This window comes from Mirounga leonina, unplaced genomic scaffold (genome assembly GCF_011800145.1).
Source record: "Mirounga leonina isolate KUSES-001 unplaced genomic scaffold, KU_Mleo_1.0 Mir_175, whole genome shotgun sequence".
NCBI lineage: Eukaryota > Metazoa > Chordata > Mammalia > Carnivora > Phocidae > Mirounga > Mirounga leonina.
This window is the reverse complement of record NW_023270453.1, coordinates 23953992-23981803: the sequence shown is the minus strand read 5'-3', so window position 1 is coordinate 23981803 and position 27812 is coordinate 23953992. Positions and strand designations below refer to the sequence as shown.

The following is a 27812-nucleotide window of genomic DNA, read 5'->3' as shown; positions in this document are numbered from 1 at the left end:
GGTAGAGCCCAAAGCGTGGCGGGCCGGCACTGGAAAGACACGATGTGACCAATTAAAGTCTGTTTATTTGTAATGAGACAAACATTACAATCTGTTCAACACTGGGCTGGACACTGCAGTGATTGAGGGCAGGGAGGGAGGGGCAGGGCGAGGCCTCTGAGCTCAATTATGAATGTCCAAGGCAAAACCTTCCAGAAGACTCTTCCTTACCCCTCAGGGCAGAAATAAAAATCACACAATCACCGTTGATTCAGATGAGAGAGAACATCAGGCTGGGCCTCAGCATGACGCCAAGGTCAGTGCAGAGGTGGGGACAGGTCAGCGAGACCCAGACCTCTCCCCGAGAGGCACCACCAGTCAGGAGGCGGTCGAAGGAGGAAAAGTGCTCCTCCGGCCGAGGGCTTGCCCTCCTCTTGGGAACACCTTTCTCCCACTCCGAGGGTGGAGGCGGCCCCAGGCTGGGCAGTTCTGAGGGAGGGAAGCATGGCAGTCACTCCGGCCCCCTGCCCAGTTGCTTCCCCTTCTCCTCCTGCCCTCAGGCTGGTGCGCCGTGGCCATGGCTCCGAGACACTGCAGCAACACCGGGCATGACTCTGCCGCCCAGCCCTCTACTCCGGAGGGCAGGGCAGACAGCAAGCAGCTTTGGGGAACGGGGGTGAGGGTGACGCCAGAAGCGAGTGATGCTCGCACGCACACTTCCTGGCACTGACGGCCTCTCCTGTCTCTGCCCCTGGGGACTCAGGGGCCGCACAGCACGTGACAGCCCCCCACCCCAAAGGTGGGGCCCCACTCCATCGAGAGCACTCTCAGCTTCCTCCTGTCTGCATCTTGGAGCTGCAGCTCATGGACTTGGGGAGGTGGGGAGGGAACCCCCGGGAACTTCACTGGCACCCGTCCTCAGTCCAGCTCCTGGGGGCAGCTCAGCTGAGCCAACCTCTGCCATCTGATGGACAGTTCCATTCTCCCCAGGACAGCAGGAAGCCCTCAGCAGGAGGCCACTGGAAGACTGGACCTCCCATGTCAGGGTCTAAGTCCCAGAGCTCTGTGCTGGGGTGAAAAGCCTCCAGGCTCTGCCCACCACGCGACAGCCCCTCACGGAGAGGCAGGGGCTTCTCACACCCCAGGATTCTGTGGGCTGGTTTTGGATAAGGATCTGGCATTCCCTTTATTTCACCCCCTCATTGTTCTGAGGCTCCTCTGTCTTTAGGGTGAGGTCTGTCCATAACACTTGGGTTCCTCCCTTCCAGCAAAAGTTCATTACGGCTTTGGAGGAAGGAGCTAGAAGGAATGGGCAGTGGAGGGGAAGGGGGCAGAGGAAGAAACAGACCACAGTGAATGCCGCCACACCCCAGCCGGCCAGTGGGGCTGGTACACGCTCCTGGAGGCGGGACCAGGGTGCAGGCAGAGGCGGCGGTTTCCGGAGGTTACCAGAAAAGGAAGGAGGGCTGGAAGAGCCTGCGGGAAAGAAGGGAGCAGGGATGAAGGTTCCCAGGAGATGTCCTGCGCTAGCCTGCACAACCTAGCCTGGAGCACAAGCCCTCCAGGCCCAGAGTCCCTCCCAGTCCCTGCACAAATCAAGGCACAGATGGGGGGATTCCAGCCCAGATGGTCATGGAGTGCCGCTGTGTGAGTGACCCCCACCACCAAACTGCTTTGGGCTATGTCCGTGCACCAGGGGGTGGGCCTTGAGGTCCCCATGACCCCTTGTGGCGTGGAAGTCTGAGATCAGCCCCCTGTGGCACACACGGCACTCACAAGTGGCCGCATCTGAGCAGAGCTCTGGTCTACCAGGCACCTGCCCCAAGCTGCTGCTGTTTCAGCGGACCTGGAAGCTCGGCCATGACGCAGCAGCATCAGAAGCCCCTCAGGAAGGCAGCTGAGTGGCTGGGGCCGGGGCTTGATCTTTTGGTACCTTCTCCATTTCTGAACCATGTGAATGCATCCTTTTTTAACATGCAGTTCAGGAAGTGAAGAGACAGAAGTCTGGCCAAGTGCTCAAGGACTCTGTTTTCCTTCCTGAAGTTTCTGAAAGTCAGTCAGGCTACCTCAGCTCTTGGTACTATTTCCCAACACCCTGGTGCAGCAAGTACCCATTCAGGCCCTTCTGTTTTTATGGCTGAGTGTGCCACGGGCTTCATTACTTGGTACCATCATCCCGCTGGGCTCTGCTCCCCTCTTCCCCACACCACCTGCTCCAGCGTACCTGTCAGACCAGGTGTGCCCTGCGACGCTCTGCTCCAAGCCCACGTAGCACCGGGCCTGCAGCTGCGGCAGGCCGACAGGCCAGGCAAGGGGCGACCAGCAACTTCGCAGACAACAGAAGTCAGATGGCCAGGAAGGCGGGTTCTACAGGGTGCCAAAGGGTGGGGCTTGATGGCGGCTGGCCGGCTGGTGTCACATGGTCCGGCTATACTCAATGCCACCCTTGGTGGAGATGCCGGACCACGGCAGGAAGCTGCAGAGCAGGCTGTGGGCCTGGCGGTAGATCCTGTGCGGGATGGAGCAGGGGCTCAGGTTTGCTAGCGCGGAGCCCAGGTGCTGAATGTAGTCCGTGGGGCATCGTTAAGGAAGACTCTGACTCTGACTCGCCTCGCCTGCCCACATACCCCTGGATGGCACGGTCAGCAGGGGCCCACATGGTCATCTGCAGGGCTGCGTGCAGATGTCACACCATTTCTGAAAGAGCCCCAAAGCCTGCCAAGCCTCCGTGGAGCGCTGGAAAGCCTTGTTAGCGGGAGGGACCTCCGCTGTGCAAAATAATCAAGGGTGGCACGCGGTACAAAAGGACCTTCTGGGCGAGGCCTCAGGCACAAGGACACCTGGACCAAAGCTGATGGACAGGGACTGGGGACCAGGGCGACCGGTCTGCTGGAAGAGCAAGCATTCCCAGTTCACTCCCATACTCGGTCATTAGAATGGCAGGGCCCCGTCCCTGGGACAAGGTGGGGGGGGGGTCCCATCTTCACAGGGACTGGGAGGCCTGCAGGGTTTGGGGCCAGGCTTCTGCCTCCTGTTTACTCCCGTGACATGGCTAAATCCTAGCCTCACTCAGTTCACTCCTAGCTCGCTCACTCTCAGTGTCTGGGGCCACACCCTCTATCAGGAAGTCTCCTGGCCTCCCTTCTTCCTGTTCCAGCCCAGAGAGGGTTAAAGAGGGAGCAGGGGAGGGACACAGCTCTGGTGCCTCAGGAAAGGGAGGTCTGAACCCAAGCACTCCCAAAGGCAAGCAATTCTTTTCATCCCGCTGGTGTGTCTTCTCCCCAGGCGGCACAAGGCCCTCTGAGGGCAGGGGACCCATCTGTTGGGTTCACAGTGTCTCTCCTGCGCACCTGGAACAGGAGGCTCTCAATCGGTATTTGTTGGACAGGTGGATTGTTGGCCAAGAGGGTTAAAACCCACACCTCATGCCAGTGAAGTCTGAGGAACACTGAGTACAACCAGATCTACCCACAACACCATCTGGTCAGGAAAAACATGTCCCGTGGGCTTGGCCTCATGAATCATGTGAAGGCAACGCGGCTCCATCTGGCACATGGGCCATGACCCTACGAGTCACCCTTGTGGCTGGGAAGCCACATCCCTCACCCCTGAGAAGTAAAGGATATAGGATTGTCCAGGGAGGGTGGCCGCCGTTGATGTAGAGGACATAGGTGAAGCCATCTTTGAGGACCCCTCGGATGGAGTAGTAATAGGGGAGATAGTGATGTTGCTTAAAGTCTCTGTTTTCGTAGAAGTTTATTGCTGTGTTGTTGGTGGTGAGGACGTGCAGATAGATGGCTTTGCAGTGGTCCTGGGAGGTGGTTGATATGTGATCCTTTAAACTCTCAAGTAAAAGGGAACCTGCAGGAGAAGGGGCGACAGTCACACGGCAGGACAGACAGGCAGGGAGCATGAAGCAGACAAGGAAGTGACCTTGCCAGACATCTCTACAGATCTCCCTGCCATTGTATCAAAGATGGAACTCCCATAACCACCCTGTCAGAGCCCCTAAAATCCCATGGTCAGATGGGGCTCATCTGCTGCACACCATCGGGCATCTGGAACCACAGACGGGGGCCAAGTACTTCCCTGACAGGGGCTGGGCCAGGGGTGGAGACTCACTAACCTTTCCCACAACAGAAAGAGCAAATGTGAGCTCAGGAAAAGGTAGGACAGACAGGCCTGGGTCACTCAGGAAGACTGCTGCCTGCTGGCTGTGTGGCAGAGTGGAGGGACTTGGAGATAGGCCTGGGGCACAGCTCCCTGCGTGCAACGGGCATCTGATAAATGGCAGCTGGGACTGTTTTTCTTTTTCTTTTAAATTTTATTTATTTGGGCACCTGGGTGGCTCAGTCGTTAAGCGTCTGCCTTCGGCTCAGGTCATGATCCCAGGTCCTGGGATCGAACCCTGCATCAGGCTCCCTGCTCGGTGGGAGGCCTGCTTCTCCCTCTCCCACTCCCCCTGCTTGTGTTCCCGCTCTCACTGTCTCTGTCTCTGTCAAATAAATAAATAAAATCTTTAAAAAAAAATTATTTATTTATTTGTCAGAGAAAGAGAGAGAGAGACGGAGAGAGCACAAGCAGGGGGAGTGGCAGGCAGAGGGAGAAGTAGGCTTCCTGCAGAGCAGGGAGCCTGATGCGGGACTCGATCCCAGGACCCTGGGGATCATGACCTGAGCTGAAGGCAGACACTTAACCGACTGAGCCACCCAGGCATCCCTGGGACTGTTTTTCAATTATGTTTTCTATTATTAATCAAGAACACCTTGTGACCAAACATAAGCCATGTGTGCGGCGGCAGGTGTGGTGAGAGGTGCCCATTCCCTGACCAGGACATCTGGGAGCGTTATGAATCTGATCAAGTCAGATTTGGGAATGAGGCCACTGCCTAGAGACCTGACGATGGGTGCAAAGAGCACAGGCGGACGGCCAACAGAGTGGAGGTGGGGCAGGGAGAGCTGCTAGGAGGGGCGGGAGGCTGAACGTCCCCGCAGGCCAGGGGAACGAGGGACATTTAGGGGCTGGTCATCAGCACGTGGGAAATGACCGGACATGGTGGCTGGAGCACATGTGCCAAACCCCACAAGCTCAGCGCCCCTTACCGATGCCGTGCTTCCTGAACTCCTTCACTACTCCCAGACTTAGAATGTACGCAACCTGCGTGTCAACAGAGAAGTTGGAGGCTAGAATATCTCCGTCCTGAAGGAAAAGTCAGACATAAAGGCATGTTAACGGTTGAGGCTCCTGGTACCACCGCAGGGCACATCCCACCCACGGACTCCCTGACCACAACACATGGGGTGGGGCTGGGGCGGGAGGGGACAGAGCAAAGGATAATGGAGAGTCAGTCCCACAGACACCCACACCCACACAGAAACGACAGGGTGCAGGTCCTTGTGGCACAAATGGCTAAACTAAGGACACACACAGAATGTCGCTCCTCTTGTCAGAATGTCACTCCTCTTGGGGCTGTGTGGTGGACCTGACAAGGGTCGAAGGCAGAGCAGTAACGGGAAAGCGACTGTGCCACGTGGACACGTACTGGACACCCAGGACGAGACAAAGTTTGAAAAGGTTTGCCTCAAGGATCCTACGCTGCCCCCAGGTGGTCTCTGAGCAAAGGAAGTGGGGGCCTGAGCGGCCTCACCGCCCTGTGCTGCCCACACCAGGCAGAGCTCTGCCCCACGCCGCCCTGTGCCTGCGGTGCGGTTCTGGAGATGGGAGTTCCGGCCTGGGGGGGCTCCCAAATCTGACCACCATGCGAGATGAAGTGGAAGAAAAAACCTCAGCAGGAAGCTGGGACAGAAAGTCACTCTTAAAAGAAACTACCTTCGCCAGAATCTAATTACGGGCAAAATGGGGTATACTTGAGCGGGTCGGGTCTTTCAAAGGGCGATGTTCTTCTTGTACTTTTAAAGAAATAACCTGAAGCTGAGCAGATAGAACCTGCTGCCAGTTGTGAGTGGGTTTTTTCCTGTCCTTGGAGTAAACACCCACATGATAAACACTACTCAGTCGCGAAGATGACCAAAATTACTGGGCAGAATCTTGACCCAAGACAACCACACGGAATAATGTGTCTGTGGCCGTGACCTCTCATTTTATTTTATACTCAGAGCAGAGCTTGCTGATGTAGGGCCACAGACTCTTAGGAGCTCCAACATAGATCTCGGAGAGGTCTGTGAAGCTGGATGAAAAGAAATTGTATCTCCATCTTCACTAACCCCTAACTGGAACCTAGCGTGTCCTTCAACCAACCACAGCACCATTAGTAGTTTCTACAAATCACTGATCTTCCCAGAGCCCTTGACAACTTTGGGGGTTCTCAGTATCATTTACACTCCTCCCTACTTTGTGTTTTGGGGTTTTTTAACTCCTCCCTACTTTAAAATGACAGCCTGCAGCTAGGTCTCTTGTTCAATTTGTCTAACTGTATCACCTACACCCAGAAAGAAACCAACTGGGTATGAGTCTCATAATCGGTCTGGGCTGCAAGGAGAAAGGGCCACAGAGCAGGCAGCGTGATTTGGCTGCAAGCCCCCGCAGGCCTGTGCAGCGACAGGGACCACCAACTCCTTGCCACACATACTTACTTCCTTGTGTATCTTGGTCCTACTTTTTATTTCAGCTACTATCATTCCCACGATGGCACCCCTGTAGGTTGCGGCGAGGGAAAAGAACTTCTTGTTGGAGGTGATATCACGATACCATGAGTCTGGGTACCTGAGAAGAACAAACTGAGGTGAACCCCCAAAGGTCAAGCTCAACTAATGTGGGGCTTCACAGTGGAACCACACCCTGCCCACTCTTCCACGGCTGATAAGGAGTCTGTCCACCACTCAGCCTACACCAAAGGGTCTTCTCAAAGCAGTAATCTGTCTAGATGGGACTGGGAATTTCTTAAAAATGTGTGGGGTTTTTTAAGGTTTATTTATTTATTTTGGTGGGGAGGGGCAGAGGGAGAGGGAGAAACTCAAGCAGACTCCGAGTGCGAAGCCCATCGCAGGGCTTGATCTCACGACCCAGAGATCATGACCTGAGCCAAAACCAAGAGTCGGACACTTCACTGACTGAGCCACCTAGGAGCCCCTAGACGGGACTGGGAATTTCTTTTTTTTTTTTTATACAAAATTTTTTTTTAAAGATTTTATTTATTTGCAGAGAGAGAGACAGCCAGAGAGGGAACACAAGCAGGGGGAGTGGGAGAGGGAAAAGCAGGCTTCCTGCAGAGCAGGGAGCCTGATGCAGGGCTCAATCCCCAGGACCCTGGGATCATGACCTGAGCCGAAGGCAGACGCTTAACGACTGAGCCACCCAGGTGCCCCGGGACTGGGAATTTCTGATGGGAAAAATAATTTTACTATCATTTTTTGAGAGATGAGAGAAAAAAAAATCTCTGATGACATTCTCTTGACGAGAGCAGGAAGTAGAGGGACAGCTGGATAGCTGGATGAGTTAAGACTGATGGCCCTTGATAGCCCATAGACCTGGGTGATTTCCAAGAATTCTGTGAGTCCTTCTGAAGACTGGGGGTGTGGGAAGAGCCAAGTTCACAGCTGAGTGGCATTTGAGTTCACTGCACCTCCCTGGGCAGAGATGAGGACAAGGCTTCGAGGGCAGGGTGTGGCTAGGGTTGCTAGGGGCTATTCACCAAGACCCCTCACTCAGGGGAGCAGGAAGAGAACATTTAGTGCAAAGCCCCTGGACAGTAACGAAAGGCAGACTCACCACAGCCAGGAGACATGGTCAGGAGGGCAGGGGCACTCGGGGCCTAGGGGCGTGTGGGCTTGTTTTTTAGCTTGGGGTAGACGTAATAGGTTAGCCTGAGATGCCTTGTTGAGACCAAGAGCTGGGGGAGGGCACCATACCCTCTCGGTGACGTAGCAGACAGGTCCTCTACTCGGCTCTGCTCCACAGCGGCCACTGACCACTCACCAGAAGGTTCTACAGGGCCTGAGTATCACCTGCACTCCCTCCCTGGTCCTCCTCACACTACCCCAGAGGGTCAGCTGGCATGGCAGCCACGACACGGAGCTGCCACCACACAGCCCATGGGACTGCAGTTCATTCCACCACCTTTGGAACCTGAGGCCTCGGCGTAGGAAGCTGTGACGAGAGGCAGGCAGGCCGGGCGCCTCAGGAGGCAGAGGCTACGGCCCCGCGGGACTCTACCGGGCGCAGGCGCCTCAACTGGGTCTTATCCGAGCACATACTGGGCACATACGGGCCCCTCTATGGCCCGTAAAGCCGCCACTGGCCCACATCCCCAGGAGGCTGAGGCACATCCCACCAGAGCCGTGAGGCTCGCCTGTCTCCTCCCTCCCGGCCTGCAACAGATTAAACCACCAGTCTGAGGTCAGGACTCATGGAAATACGAGGCTTGGCAGTATCTAGTTCATTTTTACAAGTTTTTTTTTTAAATAATAAATTCTTGTGATGAGAACTCAGGATTTACTATATGAACAGCTTCCTACATATAACATATACAGCAGTGTTCACTGTAGTTGGCATGTTGTTCATTACACCCCAGTACTTCTTTATCTTATAACTGCCAGTTTGTAAAATAAAAAGCCTGCATCTGGGGCACCTGGGTGGCTCAGTCATTAGGCGTCTGCCTTCGGGTCAGGTCATGGTCCCAGGGTCCTGGGATCGAGCCCCGCATCGGGTTCCCTGCTTGGCGGGAAGCCTGCTTCTCCCTCTCCCACTCCCCCTGCTTGTGTTCCCTCTCTCACTGTATCTCTCTCTGTCAAATAAACAAATAAAATCTTAAAAAAAAAAAAAAAAGCCAGCATCTATTTTTCCCACTACACAAGCTGTATGTGCCTATTACGGAAGCAAAACAGACAAAACTCTAACTGCTAATAATCTGCCCACCTCAAACTACTAAAAACACCCTGCTACATGGAATATAACCTCATAAGCTTTTATCTTGTACATGTTTTTATTTATTTATTTATTTAAAGATTTTATTTATTTTTTGACAAAGAGAGAGACAGCGAGAGAGGGAACACAAGCACGGGGAGTGGGAGAGGGAGAAGCAGGCTTCCTGCGGAGCAAGGAGCCTGATGCGGGGCTCAATCCCAGGACCCTGGGATCATGACCTGAGCCGAAGGCAGACGCTTAACGGCTGAGCCACCCAGGCGCCCCTCTTGTACAAGTTTTTAAATAAAAGCAGGATTGAGGGGCGCCTGGGTGGCTCAGTAGATTAGGCGGCTGCCTTTGGCTTGGGTCTTGTTGCAAGGGTCCTGGGATCAGGCCCCGCATCGGGCTCCCTGCTCAGTGGGGAGCCTGCTTCTCCCTCTCCCTCTGCTTGTGCTCTCCTGCTGTCAAGTAAATAAATAAAATCTTAAAAATAAGTAAATAAATAAATAAAAGCAGGCCTGGGATACACACTGTTTTCTAGTCTACTTTTCCCATTTATTATCTCATTAAAAAAAATCCTTATCAACAAATACACCTCTTCAACAGATTTCTATCCCCCTGGCTGAATAACAAGCCTTTGCAGGCACATACCCCAATGTATGGAACCAAGTTCTCACTGTTAAGATACTTAAGCTGCTTCTCAATTTTCTGAATTATCAATAGCACTGCACTGAACATCTTTTCAACTAAAGACTCTCAGGAAAGGCCTTCTGGGGAACTCTCTGCACGAGGGATGCGGTGAGGTGGAAAGAGGCTGATGGTAGCCAAGGCCCGAGGCCTCGGGTCCAACAGTAGGCAAGGTGACCCTGGGCCACCACGGCACCTCCAGGCCACGCTGGCTGTCACAGCAAGTCTTCTGGCTCCAGCACCGGCACTTACGTGTGTCCCACCCCCCCAGCCTCGCCTCCCACCCCGCCGAGCTGCAGCTGGGACAGTGGGTGCTGCTCAACTTACTCGATGGGGAACCAGTCGCCGCACAAATGCTTCACGGTGTCTATGTCATCGTGGCAGAGGAGGCGTAGGCTGACCTCGCTGAGGGCGCTGGACGGCACCACCTCTGTCATTCACACCTGCAGGGAGGGAGGCGGCGTCAGGAGGGCAGCCGCTCCCCCTCACCAGCCCACCGGGCACTGTCACCGCACGCTACCTCCTCCTCATGCTAACCTGTGAGGCAGGCAAGACAGGGAAGCTAGTATGGTCCCCCATGGACGGACGTCTCCTCAGTACCCGCATCAAGTGTGTCTGTCTCTCACAACAGCCCCAAGGCACAGGTGGCAGTCGCCCCCACACTGCAGACGAGGAAATGGGGTGCCCCGCCCCAGCCCGGCTCCTCCCCGGCTGGTCTCGCATCTCACTCCCGATGCTGTTTCTCTGTGTTTCTCTGCCGCTGCAGAGAGCACCGCCCCCACTCTGCCCCACATCCCGATGTCTCCCGACCTGGGTCCCCCCTGGGGCAGTCTGGGGGGGGGCCACGGTTGGGCTGGATTTCAGCAGAAGTGGCGCTAGCTGGCTAGGCTGCTCCTCCTCCCCCAGCCAGCGGACAAAGACTCATGGGCAGGAAGAGAGACTATGAGACACGCCAAAGTTCAAATCAAGGGTCATGAGTTTTTAATAACTTTTATATTTTAAAATATATTATTTATTTATTTATTTTATAAAGGATCCTGCATTCTTATTTTTCTTTCAGCAATCTCCACGCCCAACGTGCGGCTTGAACTCATGACCCTGAGATTGAGAGCGGGGCGGGCGCCCTGCTAACAACTCTTCTACATCAGGAGAGTATGTTCAGTCCAGGCTGCTGGAGCAGCCTCTTTGTTTTAGTTGAAGGAAGGCAGGTGGAAAGGCTGGGCTCCCACAAAGCACCTGCACCCCCAGGATTTACTGACTACGAGAAAGCGGAACCTGCCAACCCAGGTCCAGCAGCCCGGCCAGCCCAGCCTCTAACCGCGATGTGAAATACGCTAATCACCCAGGGTTCCACCTAAAATGCTGGGCGCGGACCCAATCAAGCCTCCAGGCCTAAAGGCACACAGGCTTCAGTTCAAGGGCACCATGATGCCCACCAAACACGGAAGGAGGGGCATTCTACAGGACAACTGGCCTGGTTTCTTCAAAAGATCAAGGTCAAGAAAAAAAAAGAAAAAAAGTAAACTAAAAGAGGCGAGGAGATCTACTACCGATTGTGATGTGTAAACCCCCAATGGGAAAAAGAACAAGTCAAAATAACCTTCTGGGGAAATGTAAACACAGGCTAGACAGCAGATGATGTTACGAAGCTGTTACTGATGGTACTGGACAAGGAAGTGTGTAATTATGTAGGAAGTCTTGGGAGTGAGGCATTGTGAGGTCTGAAACTAAATGTTTCAAGACAATACAACTACTTAGGAAGCAAACATGACAAAATGCTATTCACCACTGGATCCAGGTGGCAGATAAGACACAATACAGGAACTTACTGCCCACACATTCAACTTCTCTGCATGTTCGAACTTTTTCATAACAAATGTTGGGGGTGACAGGACCCCAGAGAGGCTGGTCATCACCTACTGACCTGAGCTTAATCCAGAAACCAGTTCTGTGAGTGTGCACCGAGATTATCCCGGCGACACCCAAAGGTCTTGGGGACCCGGATGTTCAGCCCTGACCACTCAGCCAGCCCAAGTAAGTGCCTGTGACAATCCTTCAAGGTCACCTGCTCGGACTGCCCTGGCATCGTTAGTGCCTTGTTCCCATGAGACTTCAGGTGTCTCCGGGAGGGTCCCTGGGAAGGTCATGTCCTAATGTGCCAGCTGCCAGGGGCTGAAATCCACCTCGAGGCTTGACCACTGGGATGGCGAGGCAGATGCTCAGCCTCTAAGCCCTGGGCGCAACCCCCGAAGGCTCTACTCAGCAAGAAGGGTTCCTGTGAGGGCCGCTTGTGGGCTGGCAGCCCCCTAGGACCACGTGGGCTGAGCAGTCAGGAGGTGGGCAGGAGGAGGTGGACGTACTGCAGGAGCTCTGTGGCCACACTGGGTTCTGTCTTTCCAGCACATGCCAAACTCCCAGTGGCGGGGACCATGTCACCTTGACACGTCCCTCTGCACAGCACTGGCTCAACAGCTGAAATGAGCAGGGACCCGCTTTCTCCTCCTTCCTCCATGTTTTCAGCCAAGTGCCTGCGCACTGCCTATGTGGGGTCTGCAAGGTGGGGACCCCTCCCGTGGCCTGCCCCACAGCGTAAGGTGCCCTCCCCCGGGGCTCTGAGGGGGGACAGAATGGGGTGCTCATCATGACAAGGGTTTGTTCCTGCTTGAGGACTGGTGGGCCCCCATGGGTCCAGGGTCAGGCAGCAGCTGAGGTACCAACTCGACCTTACGAAGGAGCCCTGCTAGAGACCTATCACTTAGAAGGGGACAGAGCTGGTCTCTGGATACGAGATCTTGATGGAACCCCTGAAAGCTAAGCTGACCTAGACAAAAGCCTCTTTCTGGGCAGGGCAGAGACAGCCAGCTGTGCTGACAAAACAAGGGACACAGCCATCACAAAAGTTAAAGTGAGAGGCCTGCTGGGATAGGGTAGGCCCCAGCTGCTGGGCTATATTTAAGTTCTTAGTTCCAAACACAAAACAAAACTGAAACACCAACCAAACAACAGAAACTACCCTCAATCTAGGCAAATCTGATCTTCCCATGTTGCTTGGTGTTTCTTCTTTCTTGGGATGCAACTTCAAAAACAAGACCCCGTCCAGCCTGATCTCTGGGTCAACAACAGCTCCACTATTTGGTTCCTGAACAGTGGGGCCGTTCCAGGGCTCAGCACCCCCACCTATGGCCGCCCACTCCAGCCCACGTCCTTGTTGGTATCCAGGATGCGGCCTGTGGCCCAGAACGTGCTGGTGTGACCTTAGGGACCTCATGCCTCTCAAGTGGCCAGCCACCTCTTGGGACATGGGATTGGTCAACCAAAAAATGGCAAGTCCTGAGTTTTATGAGTCATCTCTGTCCAAAATATATCCTAGCAGTCACTGGATAGGATGTGGTTCCCCAGTTAGCCCGAGCCAAGGGCTGTTTTGTCCCACAGAATATGAGTGTACGGGTTAGAGGGGTTCGCCCACCAAGAGCAGGATGGACCCTGGCACTTCACATTCAGGTACAAAGTACTGCTCCCCTGGAGGTTTCTGCACAACACCCAAAGGGAGGGTAACCCTGCCTTCTTCCACAAAAGGGATGGAATCAGACACTGAGCCTGGTCTTGTATCTGGCTCACCCTTCGTTAGCCAGGCTCTGAGTCCCCTCTAAAATCGAGAGGGTCAGGCCCAACAGGACAGTGCTGAGGCTGGAATGAGCTGCTGATGGCAAAGGGCTAGGAACTGAAGAAGAACTGCCCATCAATGTGGGCTGTTGGTGCCCACCAACTGGTGACCAGCATGGTCTGGCTAGTCCAGGGACTAGGCCTTTAACAGTGATGTCCTTGGCCTTTAATAGTGATGTCCTGGGGCGCTTGTGTGGCTCAGTCGTTAAGCATCTGCCTTCGGCTCAGGTCATGGTCCCAGGGTCCTGGGATTGAGCCCCGCATCGGGCTCCCTATTTGGCGGGAAGCCTGCTTCTCCCTCTCCCACTCCCCCTGCTTATGTTCCCTCTCTTGCTGTGTCTACATCAAATAAATAAATAAAATCTTAAAAAACAAACAAACAGTGATGTCCTAAGTAGTTTTACTCCGATTCCTAACTTAGGTGGTTTTCAGCTGCTGGTTCAGTGTGAGAGGCACCAAACCAGTTCCGGCTCACCTAAACTGGAAGGAGGCTCTGCCCCACAATCCCCTTAGCTGGGTTCTGAATCCACACACAGTTTACCTCTGACACTTTATTTTTTTATTTTATTTTTTTAAAGATTTTATTTATTTGAGAGAGAGCGAGTGCACAAGCAGGGGGAGGGGAAGAGGGAGAGGGAGAAGCAGACTCCCTGTTGAGCAGGGAGCCCTACACAGGACTTGATCCCAGGACCCTGAGATCATGACCTGAGTCAAAGGGAGACGCTTAACTGACCAAGCTACTCAGGCACCCCCCCACCCTTTTTAAAAAAGATTTTATTTATTTATTTGAGAGAGAGATACCTCTGATACTTTAAAATAAACAGCTCTCTGGCACAACACATGCACAAAAGCAACAACCAAAGGTTTCATTAATCTTGTAAGATAGGAGAACAGCATTGTGGTTGTGCAGAAAATGTCCATACTCTTTAGAGATGTACACTGGATATGTAGAAGCAAAATGACATCATATCCTGTAACTTAATTTAGCTGGAGCAAAAGTGCCTAAATGTTAATAATTGTTGAATTGGATGATAGGTATGCCAAATAGGTGTTTGAAAATGTTCCTGGGGCACCAGGGTGGCTCAGTCGGTTAAGCGTCTGCCTTCGGCTCAGGTCATGATTCCAGGGTCCCGGGATCGAGTCCCACATCGGGCTCCCTGCTCAGCGGGGAGTCTGCTTCTCCCTCTGCCCCTCCCCCCTCTTGTGCGCTCTCTCTCAAATAAATAAAACCTTAAAAAAAATAAAGTGCATTTCTCAAAAAAAGAAAAGAAAATGCTCCCAATTAAAAACCAACCAACCAACCCCAACCAAACTTTTCCACGGAGGCCGAGTTTCGGGTACAGATGGCAAGTTGGCCAGGTGGCTGACTTCAATGTCTCTGGTGGCCTGCAGCCCGAGCTCCGGAAAGCAGCGCCACACGCTGCAGCAGCCACGGCCCCCTCTGCACACCTGCTCACTGGATGAGTGAGTTCTCGGCAAACCATGGCTGGTTCGCTGATCTGCATTCTGGATCCCAGGTGGGTTAGGCGCCTGGTTCAGAGGGTTATGGGTTCAGGGAATACTGCTCAGGACCCAAGCTAACCAAATCTCAAACTCCACTGATGTTTTAAGGAGCGACAGGACACAGGACACTGTTTTGGGAGCTGGCCTGCTGCCCAAGATGCTAAATATCAACCACAGGGCCAATTTAGGGCAATGCCTCCCCACTTCAGGGCCAAGAAAACTGGGACATGCACGAAGTCCCTGCCAAAACCTGGAGCCTCTGGGTCAAAGTCAACAACCCCACATCATCCAAGGCCAAGCCCTGTCCCTCAGTGCAGTCTTTCCAGAGAAGGCTCCGGGGACAAGCCCCCCCCTCCCTTGCAACAATCTTCAGGGAAAATCCTAGTGGACAAGCCCAAACACATCACCACCTGCCAATCCAGGTGGCCAAACAGGATGATCTATGAAAATCCTCCTCAGCACCCCAGCAAGGACACACTCCCGCTTCTGAATTGAGCAGGGCGGGGGAGTGGGAGTCCACAATTGACTGTCAATGGATGAACAAATCAATAAACTGCAGGGGACATTTAAACCTACACCTGCTACAACGCGGATGAATGCTGAAAACGTGACGTTGAGTGAAAGAAGTCAGACGCAAAAGGCCATATGTCTTATGATTCTAGTTACATGAAATGTCTAGAACAGGCAAATCCAGAGAGACAGTAAGCGAGTGGTTGCTGCAGGCTGGCTGGATCTGGCGGGGGGGTTGGCTATGCGTGTGAGGTTTCTTTTGGGAGCAGTAAAAATGTCCTGAAACTCAATGTGGTAATGGACACACAGCTGTGTAAATACACTAAAAATGCTGAATGGTACACTCTGTACGGGTGATTTGTATAGCATGTGGATTATATCTCAATAAAGCTGTTAAAAACAAAACAAAACAAAACAAAACAAATCCTGACTGAATGTTTCTTTGGTGAACAAATGGATGAAAAAAATTATTTCTGAAGACAGTCACAGTAGATTCCAGAAAGAATCAGAAGCTTTGTAGCCTGCAAATTAACTGTAGGGACCCAGGCTGGTGCCCATGGGGGGCTGGCCTGGACCCTGCCACCTGGCATGTGGGGGGGTGTACATGCATGCATGTGCATCTTTGCCACCCCCAAAAGGGCCGGGGTGGGGTGGGGGACCCCTGGGAAGACAAGGCTGAAGATCAGGGAGCTTGGCAAAAAACACAGACTCAGAGAAGAGGAAGAACCACCAGCCCACTAAGGCCCACCTGGTAGCTTACTCCAGATTTGGGCCAATTTTAATTATTTCATACTCAAAGGAAAAAATCTGTCGCTGTGTAAGAAGTGATCAGAGGAACTTACCGAGTCTTAGCCAAGAATGTCTGTGCGGTCTATGAGTTTTCACAGGGGAGGCAACTTAAAATGCCTTTGAGAAAGGAAAGATCACAGTCAGACTCCACCCAGCCCCAGCCGAGAAATCAACGCGAACCACAATCACCAGATGAATCTGAAATCAACTTTCGGCTCCAATGTTTGACCTGTGCCAGGAAACTCCATGTCCTCCTCTTTCCAGGAACAGCTCTCTAGCATGTTCATCTGCTGCGAGGCAGGCTCGAGCCAGCCCGAGAAACGGGGTGCCACGACTGCCTGCCCTCGCTGCTCTCTGCAGAGCTCCAGGTGTTTCACTGGCTGTGCCCCACGGTGCTCCTGGTCAACAGCAAATGTGCTCTGAGCTCCCGCGGAAAGGAGGTGCAGGACAGGACACCAACAGCGTGCTCTCAGCAGACCCTCCAGCACAGGGGACAGAAGGAGTACAAGCACCCAGCAACATCAGCCAGCAGTCAGGGTCTGGACAGTCTCCGACCTTGGGCATCTGAGGAGCCCGGGAGCAAGGGCTGGGGGTGGGGCACTTCCTGAGGGGACGGAATGTCTCTCTGTAGATGGTGGTGGTGGTTACACACACACACACACACACACACACAGATTAAAACTCACTGGATGCGTTTGTCATATGTATACTAAACTTCAATACAGTTGGTTTTAAAAGTTTTTTAAAAACCCTCTACGTTAAGCCTGATAGCAAAGGGAGAGATCTATAATAAATGAGCATCTCATTCCAGGGATTTATAAATTTTTCCTTAGTATCCCTGAGACAAGGCTCTTGACCAAAGGGACAGGATTTGTTCCCTGTTTGACTTTCAAGACAAACACTGGGCTCCAAGATGCACAGCTATTTGCGGATTCTCACATCCCTATTAAAAGTACTTCCATGTTTTCAAAAGCCTTGATTTTAAAAATAGAAACAAGTCACTTTTAACTAAGGGAGAAATGCAGCATTTATAGTGCCGAGTCTGTTCCAGCCCAGCTGTCAGCGGGCAGAGAAAGGACAGGAAGGCAGGGAAAGGGAGAGCCTGGTGTGTGGGTCCCATAGGAAACACCAGCGTTGGAGGCCCAGTTTACAGAGAGGGTGGCAGGGCACATGAGATGCTGGTGTGGCAAGTGGCCGGTTCACAGACAGGAAGCAGGCCAGGAGACCCACCTCTGGCACCTGTAGGAATCCCCACTTACCCATCAAGAACCTTCCACCATGTGCCAGTCTCCTATTGCTATGGGCTACTCTTAGGGCTTAAGGGACAAGGATCCTGATGATTCACTAGAGAACAGGGGCCAGAGGGTGAAGCCAGAGCACAGCCGCCCCACCTCACCCCCCTCTGGCCTCTTTTCTGAGCCCTCGGGTGCTGGCACTGAAGCCTCAGCACACAAGCCACCTTTCGGGACATTTCCCTACAAAGACACCGACACATCTACACTACAACAGTAGGGGCACGTTGTACAGGGAACCCCAAATTCGTTTAGGCTTTGAAGTTAAAACATGAAGCTGCAAAGGTTCAGGCTTCTATGAGAATTCTTGCCAGGGTTTCCTGGGTCTGCATCCTGCCCTTTGCCTCCGGGGGGGGGGGGGGGGGGGCGGGGTGGTTGAGTGAAGCAATTCAGGGGGACAGAAACCAGATTCTCCAAGATCCAAATGAAGGGCCTGCCTGCTCACCTGCTCTACCCTTTCTCCTTCCCCGACCTCATCCTCAGGAGGCTGTCTGCAAACCTTGTCTTCTTTCTGTGCTAAAATGACCCCCTGGTCCCTGTACGAAGGCCACTTTTCCCTGAGGACTCCCAGGTGGCAGGAAGGGGTGATGTCTGGACACCTGGGCACTGCCTCCACATGCTCAGCCAGAGGGACAGAGTGAAGTGGTGGAAAAGCCACCAAGACATCCCCAACATCCACAGGAACACCTTCATCTCCCTTCCACTGGCAAGTGCTGGGGATTCAGAATCTGGGGGCTGAAAATGGAATCATTCCACTTCCTGGAGGGGTCTCCCGGCACTGTCATGAGGCCCACAGGGCACTCCACTCCCATCCCAAGTAAGGAGGCTGGAATAACCCTATTCTTGGACACCCCTCCCCTTGTGCCCTGACACCCACAGTCCTGTGGGACACAGGTCCCACAGTCCTTCTTCAAAGGCACTGCTTCTTGGTCTCACACAAGCCACGTTCAACTTTTAAAAACCACCCCATCCTCTTAATGTCTTAGGAGTTGCTCTGGCCTCTCCCCTTGCCCTCATCAGACATCCGGTATTCAGGCCAGCCATGGCCACACTGCACCCTCTATCACTAATAGAACCTTCCCTTCCTTTTCTTCTTTCACTCCCATTGGTTCAAAGGGTCCTTTCTCCTTGCCGAGGTTAGCCACCCTCCACTTAGGCTCTGGGTGCTATGTCCTCCATGTGGTGTCAGACCCTGCAAGGATGCTGGGGTCACTGTGACCACTGAGACATCTGTCCTATAGGCGCTTCTGCTTCTCTGTAGCTGAGAAGATAAAAGGAGATGGCCTTTTCCAAAGGGCCACCCCAATTGCTGGCCCAGCTCCACGTCTCCTCCTGTGCACATAGCCACTCCTCTGAGTACTGTGTATCCCCGTCTTGGACAGGCCTTCCCGCCACCTGCTTCCCTTCCACACAACTACCTGCACTGCCCCACGTGCCGCCACCTTCCTGCTTTATCCCGTGCCCATCGTCGGCCCAGCTTCTGCTCCAGCACACCCACAACAAGGCACCAACAGCTTCCCCTCCCTGGAAGCCAGCAGCCTCCCTCAGGACTCTCCTCCCCAAACCCTCTCAAGCTCACAACTGAGTCCATCCCTTTCTCAAAACCTCAGCTCCCGGGCGCCTGGGTGGCTCAGTTGGTTAAGCGACTGCCTTCGGCTCAGGTCATGATCCTGGAGTCCTGGGATCGAGTCCCGCATCGAGCTCCCTGCTCGGCGGGGAGTCTGCTTCTCCCTCTGACCCTCCCCCCTCTCATGTGCTCTCTCTCATTCTCTCTCTCTCAAATAAATAAATAAAATCTTTAAAAAAAAAAAAAAACAACCTCAGCTCCCTTCACCCATGATGAAGTCTTTCCCCAAACTCCAGGCTTCTTCTCAGGTGAGGCTCAAGGGAAGATTAGCACACACTCGTCCTCGGCCCAAGAACTAGACGCAGGGCTCTCAGGAACGTGCAATTCTGCAGACACCAGTTGATCGGCTTGAAAAATCCAACAGTAATGAGCTCTAAGCTCTTGCCTCTAGGATGGATGTGGGACAAAAGGAAAACTAAGCTAGGGATGGATACAGGAGCCTGCCTTTCACAGCAGTAAAATGGGCTACAGGGCTCCCAGGAGACCGAGGGACACAGTGAGCACTCTTCACAGCTCAGCTGTTCACATGGGCAGCTGCTTGGGGCGGGGAGCAAGCGTCTCCACAGCAGCCTGGGCTCCTTCTAAAACCTCAGTGTAGAAGCAACATGAATAATGTACAAGATGACAAGAAACAAGCACCCGACACTCTGGCTCCAAACAGCCTTCCTCTTAAAACCCACCTCATCATGCTCTGAGGGGAGCCTGTAATTCTCACAGACAATTCTCTTCAAACGCGAATTGATGATATTAGAGGATTGCATTTGCATTCGTAGGACATTCTAAAACTGGCTAAAAGAATCAAAAGTGACAGAAATCGGAAAGCAGATGCAGTGGGGGACACTGAGAAGAGGCAGAAGGCAACTTGCTGGGGCGATGGTGATATGCTGTGTCTCCTTCAATGGTCATCAAACATATGGCTCTGCTTCAGATCTGAGCAGTTGACTGCAGAGTAAACACTAGTCAGGTGCCAAGTTCTCTGCCAGGGGCCGGCGAACTTGGGGTACCTGCACTTGACAGTGGGCCCTCCTTCAGATTCTCGAGGGTGAGAAGGCAAAGACAAAGACCTCCGTGCAGTACAAGGAGGACATCTTGCATTCTGGAGCTCTGCTCTTAAGCTTTACATTGTGCAAGATGACATAGATCTAATTTTGTTTTAAATTTATTTCTCTATTTTGTTTTACTGCACATCCAAGGTACAATGACCAGATGTGGAGGGCATATATTGAGACCACTGTGCACACGTGCCACCTGCAAACCTCGGATCCTCCTTGGGAAGGCATCTGCACTAACACTGGTCAACACAGTCGTAGAGAATCCTCTGGTTGTTCTCAGGACCTTCGTCACAGCGTTGGGGCCGGCGAATTTCCACACAGACAGGGGACTGGACTGTGGGCAGGCAGCCGAAGGGCTCTCTGCCTTTTGTGGCCTTAGCTGGCCACTGTCAGAACCGGAGAAGGAAAGCCCATGTCTGGGGTGAGACAAGGACAAAGAGGAAGATTGGATAATATGAGCTAGGAGAAAAAGGGGACACGGGAACCGGGGGCCAGAAATGTGGAGCCGAGAGCAGGCACCATGGTCCCCCTGCCGGAATGTTCCAGACGTGTCTCATCTTCCCAGAATAGAACACGAGGGTGCAGATGAGCCCCCACTGCCAGCTCACATGCTGGCGCTGAAAGACACAGAGCGCAAGGGTGTCAGGGCCACAGAGGCGTGGGCTGGTCGGGCCTGAGGATGGCTTGGAGAAGAAGCATGTTTGCCCCTCGGCTTTTTAAGCTGGGATCTTGGTAGGAGGCCACCTGACAAGATGCCCCCAGAATAGAGCTCCAAGTTCAGATCCACTGAGTGGTCAACTAGTTTGGTTTACCAACAAAACTACCTGTAAACAGCCAAATTTTTAGGGGGTGGGAATAAAAACGTATGTAATAATCTGCAGTCCTGACTATCAGCCGAGACTGAACCCTGTCTAGCGCTCAAACTCAGCCAGGAGTGTGTGTTCTCCCACAGAGAACTCTGGCAGCTGCGACCAGCCCTCAGCACTACTGCGGGCAGAAGGTGACAGGGACCAGGCAGCTGCTCACTTTGAAAGGAAAAAGTACAGCAATAGGGGAGTTGGGTTTCAGAGACTCTGCCCCCTCCCCCACCCCCCCTGCTGCCCCCAGCAGGCCAGGCCTCCCGGCCTTTCTTCTAGGTTTCCATCTCAGCGAGGTTTTGTTGTTTGATGGGTTTTTAATCTCCGTTTCTCTGGCTTTGCGTTTAAGATCCTTCGGAATCAAAGAGATGTTAATTATGAAAGTGGGTCAAATTTGGTATAAATTAACACTTGATCATGAGGTTAACTTATTATTATTTTTTTTAAGATTTTATTTATTTATTTGAGAGAGAGAGAAAATGAGAGACAGAGAGCACGAGAGGGAAGAGGGCAGAGGGGGAAGCAGACCCCCCGCTGAGCAGGGAGCCCCATGTGGGACTCGATGCCGGGACTCCAGGATCATGACCTGAGCCGAGGGCAGTCGCTTAACCAACTGAGCCACCCAGGCGCCCTAACTTATTATTTTTAAAAAGTAATTCAACCTCCTGTCAGCATTTGCCTCTGGAATTACACAGATGTCTGTGTTCACCACTCCTTTCTGTATTATTTATTTATTTTTTTAAAAATGAGCTTGAGTTGTTTTCGTTTTCAGAAGAAAAAAAAAGACTTTCAGGTGGTATGAGAAAATTATGAATACATTTTTATGAAAATTATCTCATGGGCTGTTTTTAATTAGCAACAACTTGGAAGTTTTACAGTGTCTCTTCAAATTATAAGTAGAATGATTACCCATTTGCCCCCAAACAGTCTCTCATAGTGCTTTCAAATCCCAGACCCCTGGAATAGCATGGCATTTTGTGCACGGGTACCAGAAATAAATGTTCTAAACACAGATTCAAAGTTGTAATGAAGCAAAAGGACGTAGTTGTGGATAAGGACGATAAACAGACTTGTAAACATATTGTAAAGGGCTCCTGTGTAATTATTAAACAACACTTTAAGTGGCTTTACAAAAGCCAATTTAAAATATTTACAAGTTTTAGATGACCATTTTTAAAAAGGTTTAAAAAAAACATTCCCAGTGCTCCTGGCTGGCTCAGTCCAAAGAGCATGCGATTCTTTTTTTTTTATTTTTTTTGTTTTTTATTTTTTAATTTTTTAAAAGATTTTATTTATTTATTTGACAGAGAGAGATAGCAACAGCAGGAACACAAGCAGGGGGAGTGAGAGAGGGAGAAGCAGGCTTCCCGCCAAGCAGGGAGCCCGATGCGGGGCTTGATCCCAGGACCCTGGGATCATGACCTGAGCGGAAGGCAGACGCTTAACGACTGAGCCACCCAGGCGCCCCAGAGCATGCGATTCTTAATCTCTGGGTCGTCAGTCTGAGCCCCATGTGGGGTGTAGAGATTACTTAAAATTAAATTAAATTAAAATAAGATAAAAACATTTCCCTCTTCTTGAAGGAGGGAAATGCTCTTGCAAACTTTTTTGTTTTACTATGAACACATGTTCACAGTAAAGTCAGTCACATGCAATATAAAGCAAAACTAAGATTCCCCTATTCAAAAAAAAAAAAAAAAAGATTCCCCTATTCACCCCATCCCCAGTAAAATGACTGTTAATGTTGCTGGTGTTTCCTACGAGAAAATGATTTTTGGGGGGCACCTGGGTGGCTCAGTCAGTTAAGCGTCTGCCCTCGGCTCAGGTCATGATCCCAGGGTCCTGGGAACCAGCAAGCGTTGGGCTCCCTGCCCAGCAGGGAGCCTGCTTCTCCTTCTCTCTCTGCCCCTCCACCCCTGCTCATGCTCTCTCTCGCTCAGCTCCCTCTCAGCTCTCTCTCTCTCAAATAAATAAAATCTTAATGATTTGTTGTTGTTTTTAAATAGGAGAGGGCTTGGTTGGTAAGGGGCTGAAGGGTCTTTGGGGTGGTGGGTATACAGGTACTCTCATCCCATGACCATTTGTCAAGCAGTGTACTTTTTTTCTGTTGGCACACTTCAATGAAGTTGTTAAAAATGGATGGCCAGAGGAGAAACAAAGTAATCTGAAACTAAGACTAGAAAGAGTAGCAACTCTCTGAACCAGCAAGCCCTTCTGCAGAGTTTAAAGAGAGAAGGAGTGGTTTGAAAAAGAAACAAAATTGAAGCAAGTACTCAGCAGCACTCCCATGAACACTACAGAAAAGGTGTAAATATTGTGTCAACATTTTCCAGATAAGAATTCTTTTTAGGGGGCGCCTGGGTGGCTCAGTTGGTTAAGCGACTGCCTTCGGCTCAGGTCATGATCCTGAAGTCCCGGGATCGAGTCCTGCATCAGGCTCTCTGCTCGGCAGGGAGTCTGCTTCTCCCTCTGACGCTCCTCCCTCTCATGCTCTCTGTCTCTCATTCTCTCTTTCAAATAAATAAATAAAATCTTAAAAAAAAAAAAAAAGAATTCTTTTTAGTACCTAAGGGACAATTACCCACAGGCTGTTTTATACAATGAAACTGCTTTCTTTTCGGTCATTTTCAACATGGGCTCAAATTTCAATACTTCACTGCCCAAATAGATCATATTTCAGGAATTCAGGAAATAAAAAAAGAGGAAAGCAATCTGATTTTTAACAACAGTAACTATTCAAGAAATAGAACTGGAAGGATTTTTTTTAATGCGGTTTATTAAAGATGACAAAATACGTTTCTCTGGTGTTCCTATGGAAGCAAAGTGAACAGAGACTTTCTCAGACAGCTGTTCTGTGTCCCCTTCCACAAGCACCTCCTCTTTGCTTCTTTACGACTATCAATCTGTCTTTAGGTTTATTTCTTGCATCAGTAGACAAAATGCCATGCTATTCCAAGGCCATGGAGTAAAAGTTGGCACTAAGAGTCCATTTAGGGGCAAAATGGGTAATCATTCTTACAATTTGAAGAGACATTTAAAAATCTCTACACTGTCACATTCATAGGTACTTTCGCCCCCTTCCTGCCACACAGGCCCTACCTGAGCAGGAAGTTGATCTCAGGTGAAGAGATGGGGAGTCTGAGATGTAGACAGGACAAACAAAGGACCAGCCCTCATGGGCTGTTACTCCTCTACCTGACCATCTAGCTCAGCTCAGTGCTGTGACCACCTTGGCCGACTGTCGCATGCATGCGGGCCTCCGCAGTGGGGCACTCAGGCTCCAGGGAACACTGGTTCAACTGTTGACCTGGACCCCAAACCACCTCCCGCAGAAAGCCCTGGCTCCCTGTCCAGACGTCCTTCCTATTATTCCATGAGAACTGAGCAAATGCCTTAAGGTTCACAGGAGAACACTAACCTACCATTTGCTCACTGGGTTTTCCGATGCATGGGTCTCTCTTTAATCAGCTAACCCAGAACTGGCCTGCCAGCTAGCTCCTATCAGAGGAGCTTTGCCCCTAAATGGACTCTTAGTGCTAAAAAAGAATGATATTTAGGAAAGGAGGGTTGATCGTGATGTTATCAAAGACACAAATACTTCCTGGGGGGAAAAAATCAGCATATGAACTTAGCCAGAAAGAGACCCATGAGGTCCAGCATTATTTTGCAGATCAGTATTTACTTGAAAGCAATGCACACAGACATAAGCAAGACCAGCTTTGACACGGGGTCTACACCCCAAGCTTGCTTTCTGCACACAAGGAACAGAAATGGAAAAACCACGAGGGCTTTGTGGATTCCTTCCAGAAAGAGATGTCAAGGGAAGATAATGGAGAAAAAACTTAGACACGGAGGAGCAACCATTTAAGAAAAGACAATGCCTGATAGGCAGCCAGCTCTCTATTCAGGTAGGAGAGCTGTCACAAACAGCTGAGACCTCTGGGCTATTTTAGCAGGGCAAAGACGTGTGCCAGCCTAAATTCAGAGCTCTGAGGATTCTTCTCTACACTGTGTTACCTGGGGCAGCTGGGTGTAAGGATGCTGTGTCCATCTGGTCTAAACACACGTCAGGTTGCTAGAAACCAAAATGCTGCTAATAGTCTCCTGATGCTCAGACAGTCTTGGAGCCGAGTACCCAGTCAGCAATGACAGCATCACCCCGGTTCAGGTGTAAGTATCTTTTATCTCTCAAATCTCCTACCATCCAGGAATTTTCTTCCATCCCAGACTGAGGCATGCTGTTACTAAGCAACTTCAAGTCATATCTGAAGTCTGTGAGTGGGTGTGGTTAAAATAAACAGATGACAAAGTCACTGCAAGTTACAGAGAGGCAAAAGCTACACAAAGACCTTTTAAAAACATGCCTGTACTTTTTATTCTGGCCTGTCAACGCCACACCATGCCTTGACTTTGTTTTGTACAGGTTTTAACTGTCTTCATAGAATCCCAGCATTTCTGTAAGCTCAGTGAGAGGGAACTGCAGCCAACTGTGGCCCAACGGAGAAGGAGCTCAGGCACACTGCACTCTCCAGGGCCGAGCTGCACACTGCTTCTGACGGGTACAAATCCTAAATGGCTTGAAGACCTATGCGCACTGCCATGACTTATCTGTCCATTTGGAAAGATGACCGGGACTTATATTTCAGCCATCCCTGAGTTTCTTCTAGTGTTTACTCCCTTCTTCTCCAAACTCAAGGCAATTCAGAGATTTTCGTGAGAGACAAAATTTGTTTTTGTTCCAGCCCCTTTTAATTCAGTGATGCTCAAGACTCCCCTCCTTCCTGCCTCGCGGGCCAAATAACTTCTCACACTTATCTCTACATCACAAGATGTCATAGGAATTGTGGTATTTTTTTAGATGACCTGGAGTCACCTATCTTTCCTGGATCACTCAGTTAATCACTAACTAGAGGCTTTCTGCCGTCAGTCCTCTGGTGACACTTCTGCAACCAGCAATGTTCTCTCCAGTTCTGACACTCCAATTACCAACCACCCCGGCGCCACAGGGAGCTACTGTGTGGGGCTGCTATCCTTTTCCATCAGGACAACTGAGTAACAAAATCTTATGGCTCAGGACTTGGCAGAGTGAAACAGATCAATGAAGCTGCCAATGCCCACGTTTACTGCAGAATAACTCCTGGTCCTGAGCTCCGGCACCCGCAGGGCACACAGATATGTGTTGTCAGTGGTCCAGAGAAGACCCACAGTCTCCCTCACAATTTTCCCACGGGGACACGTCACCACAGGAGCTACAGGCTCCCAGTCTTCCCTGAGAAGTGCCCGATCTGGTGGAGGAGGTCAGAGCTGTCGTAGGGTCTGCATGGCCAATCTGTAAATTATCAAAAACGTAAGAAATTGACGCATCTTAAAACCAAAAGGTACAGCTGAGGACGAAAGAGTCGGAGACAACGAAGACAGAGCCCCAGGCTTTCGGAGTTCACAGGAGGGCAAACAAGTCGGCAAATAACTACAATCCGCGCAACAAGTACCAAAGCAAAGGCAAGGCCAGGCGAACCGCTGACCTGCGAAAAGGCCAGGCCCTTCAGCAGGAGGGAGACCGGGAGGGAAACGAGGGGCAGCCTGACCTCTGGTCCCAAATTTCCTCCCACTAACTCGTCTTGGGGCCTGGCCGGGAGGCACCCAGGCAAAGGGGGCGCGGGGGGGAGGGGCGGCTCTGGGAAGCGCGTCCGTCCTCACCCCGCGGACGCCCCGCGGGCCCTCCTCAGCCTCCGCCAGCGCGAGCTCCGCGGCCCCCTCGTCACCCCGCGTACACGTCTGGGCACCTAGAAGCGTGGGTCGCGCCCCGCCGCGGCCGACTCGGGCCCCGCCTCTCCCTTCCGGCCCGGGTCCGGGCGGCTCCCTCCTCCCTCAAGACCCCTGCCCCACCGCAGGCCGGAGCCGGGGGAGCCTCACCTCGGACGGGAGCCGGCGGCAGCGGACGCCGTCGTGGGGCTCAGAGCATCCTGGAGTCGCAGGCAGCCAAGAAGTGCGGCCGCGCGGAGCCCGAAACGAGTTATGTAACCGGCAGGGGCCGCAGCCGGGACGGAGGCGGCGGCCCGCGGCACTTCCGCCTCCCGCGCCGGGCCGGCGGCGCAGGCCGGAAGCCCATTGGCCGCCGGCCCCCACGTGGGACGCCGCCGCCGCCGCCGCCATCTTACGAGCGGGCGGGTCTCGGGTGAGGCCCGGTGGCGGGCGGAGGCGCGGACGAGGCCGGCCGCCGGCCGAGCGCTTCTGCGCTGGCGGACGTAGACGACCCCGGCGCCCCCTCCTGCCCCCCCCCGGTGGAAGCCGGCCGGTTGGTGCCTTCTGGGCCCGGCTGAGTGCCCCACACGCAGAGCGGGGGGGCTCCCGAGACAGGGATTGCTCCCTGTTCTCCAGTCTTGCCTGGGCTGACGCTCCCCTCGCTTGGGCTTGGGGCTCGGGCTTTTCCATCCCCGGCGCCCGGCGGCGCGTCGAGCCGGGGAAGCGTAGGCCGCGTCCACGACAGCCAGTCCGTCTACGCACAAAGGCTGTGGAGGGCTGTCGCCGTGCCAAAGGGTAGGGGTCGGTCGCACTCAAGGTGCAGGAGGGTCTGTATCACAAGATCGAACTCAAGTTCTGTTGGTAGGGAACCCGAGTTGAGCAACATCTGATAGTAACTTTAAAGCAGGAATTTATTCTTTGCCTTCAAATAAAAGTGGTCCACATAGCCAAAGGGTGGAATAAGAAGGACCTGCTTACAGCCAAAGGCTAGAATAATCCACCCTAAAAGGATTTCATTCATATCCAAGAGAATAAACGTTATCACAGGTCAAAAGTCTAAATAAAATAACACTATCTTAGAAAAGTTAAAAGCGTATTTTTTTTAACATTTTGAAAAGGAAAAAGTAAAGAGGTGAGAAGTTTTTAAAGTAACTGGTATAAATAGATCAAGAGTAATATGGGGCGCCTGGGTGTCTCAGTCTGTTAAGTGTCTGCCTTCATGATCCCAGGATCCTGCCATCCAGCCCCA

General features: G+C 52.1%; 2 protein-coding genes across 5 annotated transcripts in view; both read right to left on the bottom strand.

Annotated features, from left to right (window-relative positions):
* CLUAP1 (clusterin associated protein 1) overlaps positions 1-26749 on the bottom strand; it is a 73649-nt gene extending 46900 nt beyond the window's left edge. The window contains exon 1 of one of the 2 annotated variants that reach the window (XM_035022118.1): positions 26735-26749. The gene's annotated coding sequence lies outside the window, so the exon portion shown is untranslated. Of the gene's footprint in view, positions 1-2203; positions 2281-26734 lie in introns of those variants that run through there. The other variant, XM_035022117.1, reaches the window with a different exon arrangement.
* On the bottom strand, positions 46-26904 carry NAA60 (N-alpha-acetyltransferase 60, NatF catalytic subunit). Of its 3 annotated transcripts, none has more exons than XM_035022124.1 (7): positions 26735-26881; positions 9856-10065; positions 6573-6702; positions 5082-5178; positions 3606-3840; positions 2204-2551; positions 46-1455 (listed from the first exon to the last, which is right to left on the bottom strand). In XM_035022124.1, the coding sequence occupies exons 2-6, from the start codon at positions 9963-9965 to the stop codon at positions 2395-2397; spliced, it is 729 nt and encodes a 242-aa protein (XP_034878015.1). In that variant the 5' UTR covers positions 9966-10065; positions 26735-26881; the 3' UTR covers positions 46-1455; positions 2204-2394. The 3 variants fall into 3 exon arrangements, with proteins under 3 accessions (XP_034878015.1, XP_034878016.1, XP_034878017.1); XM_035022125.1 differs by having other exon boundaries at positions 9856-9971; positions 26735-26849; XM_035022126.1 differs by lacking the exon at positions 9856-10065 and having other exon boundaries at positions 26735-26904.
* Between the last annotated feature and the right edge of the window lie 908 nt (positions 26905-27812).

Bases quoted from the DNA above. Each gene is read 5' to 3' on its own strand.
- NAA60 (XM_035022124.1), bottom strand. From the start codon at position 9,965: ATGACAGAGGTGGTGCCGTCCAGCGCCCTCAGCGAGGTCAGCCTACGC. The intron at 6,703-9,855 runs GTAAGTTGAGCA...TGTTCTTCTCAG, and splicing joins GGCGACTGGTTCCCCATCGA to GTACCCAGACTCATGGTATC. The intron at 3,841-5,081 runs GTAAGGGGCGCT...CTTCTCCTGCAG, and splicing joins GTTCAGGAAGCACGGCATCG to GTTCCCTTTTACTTGAGAGT.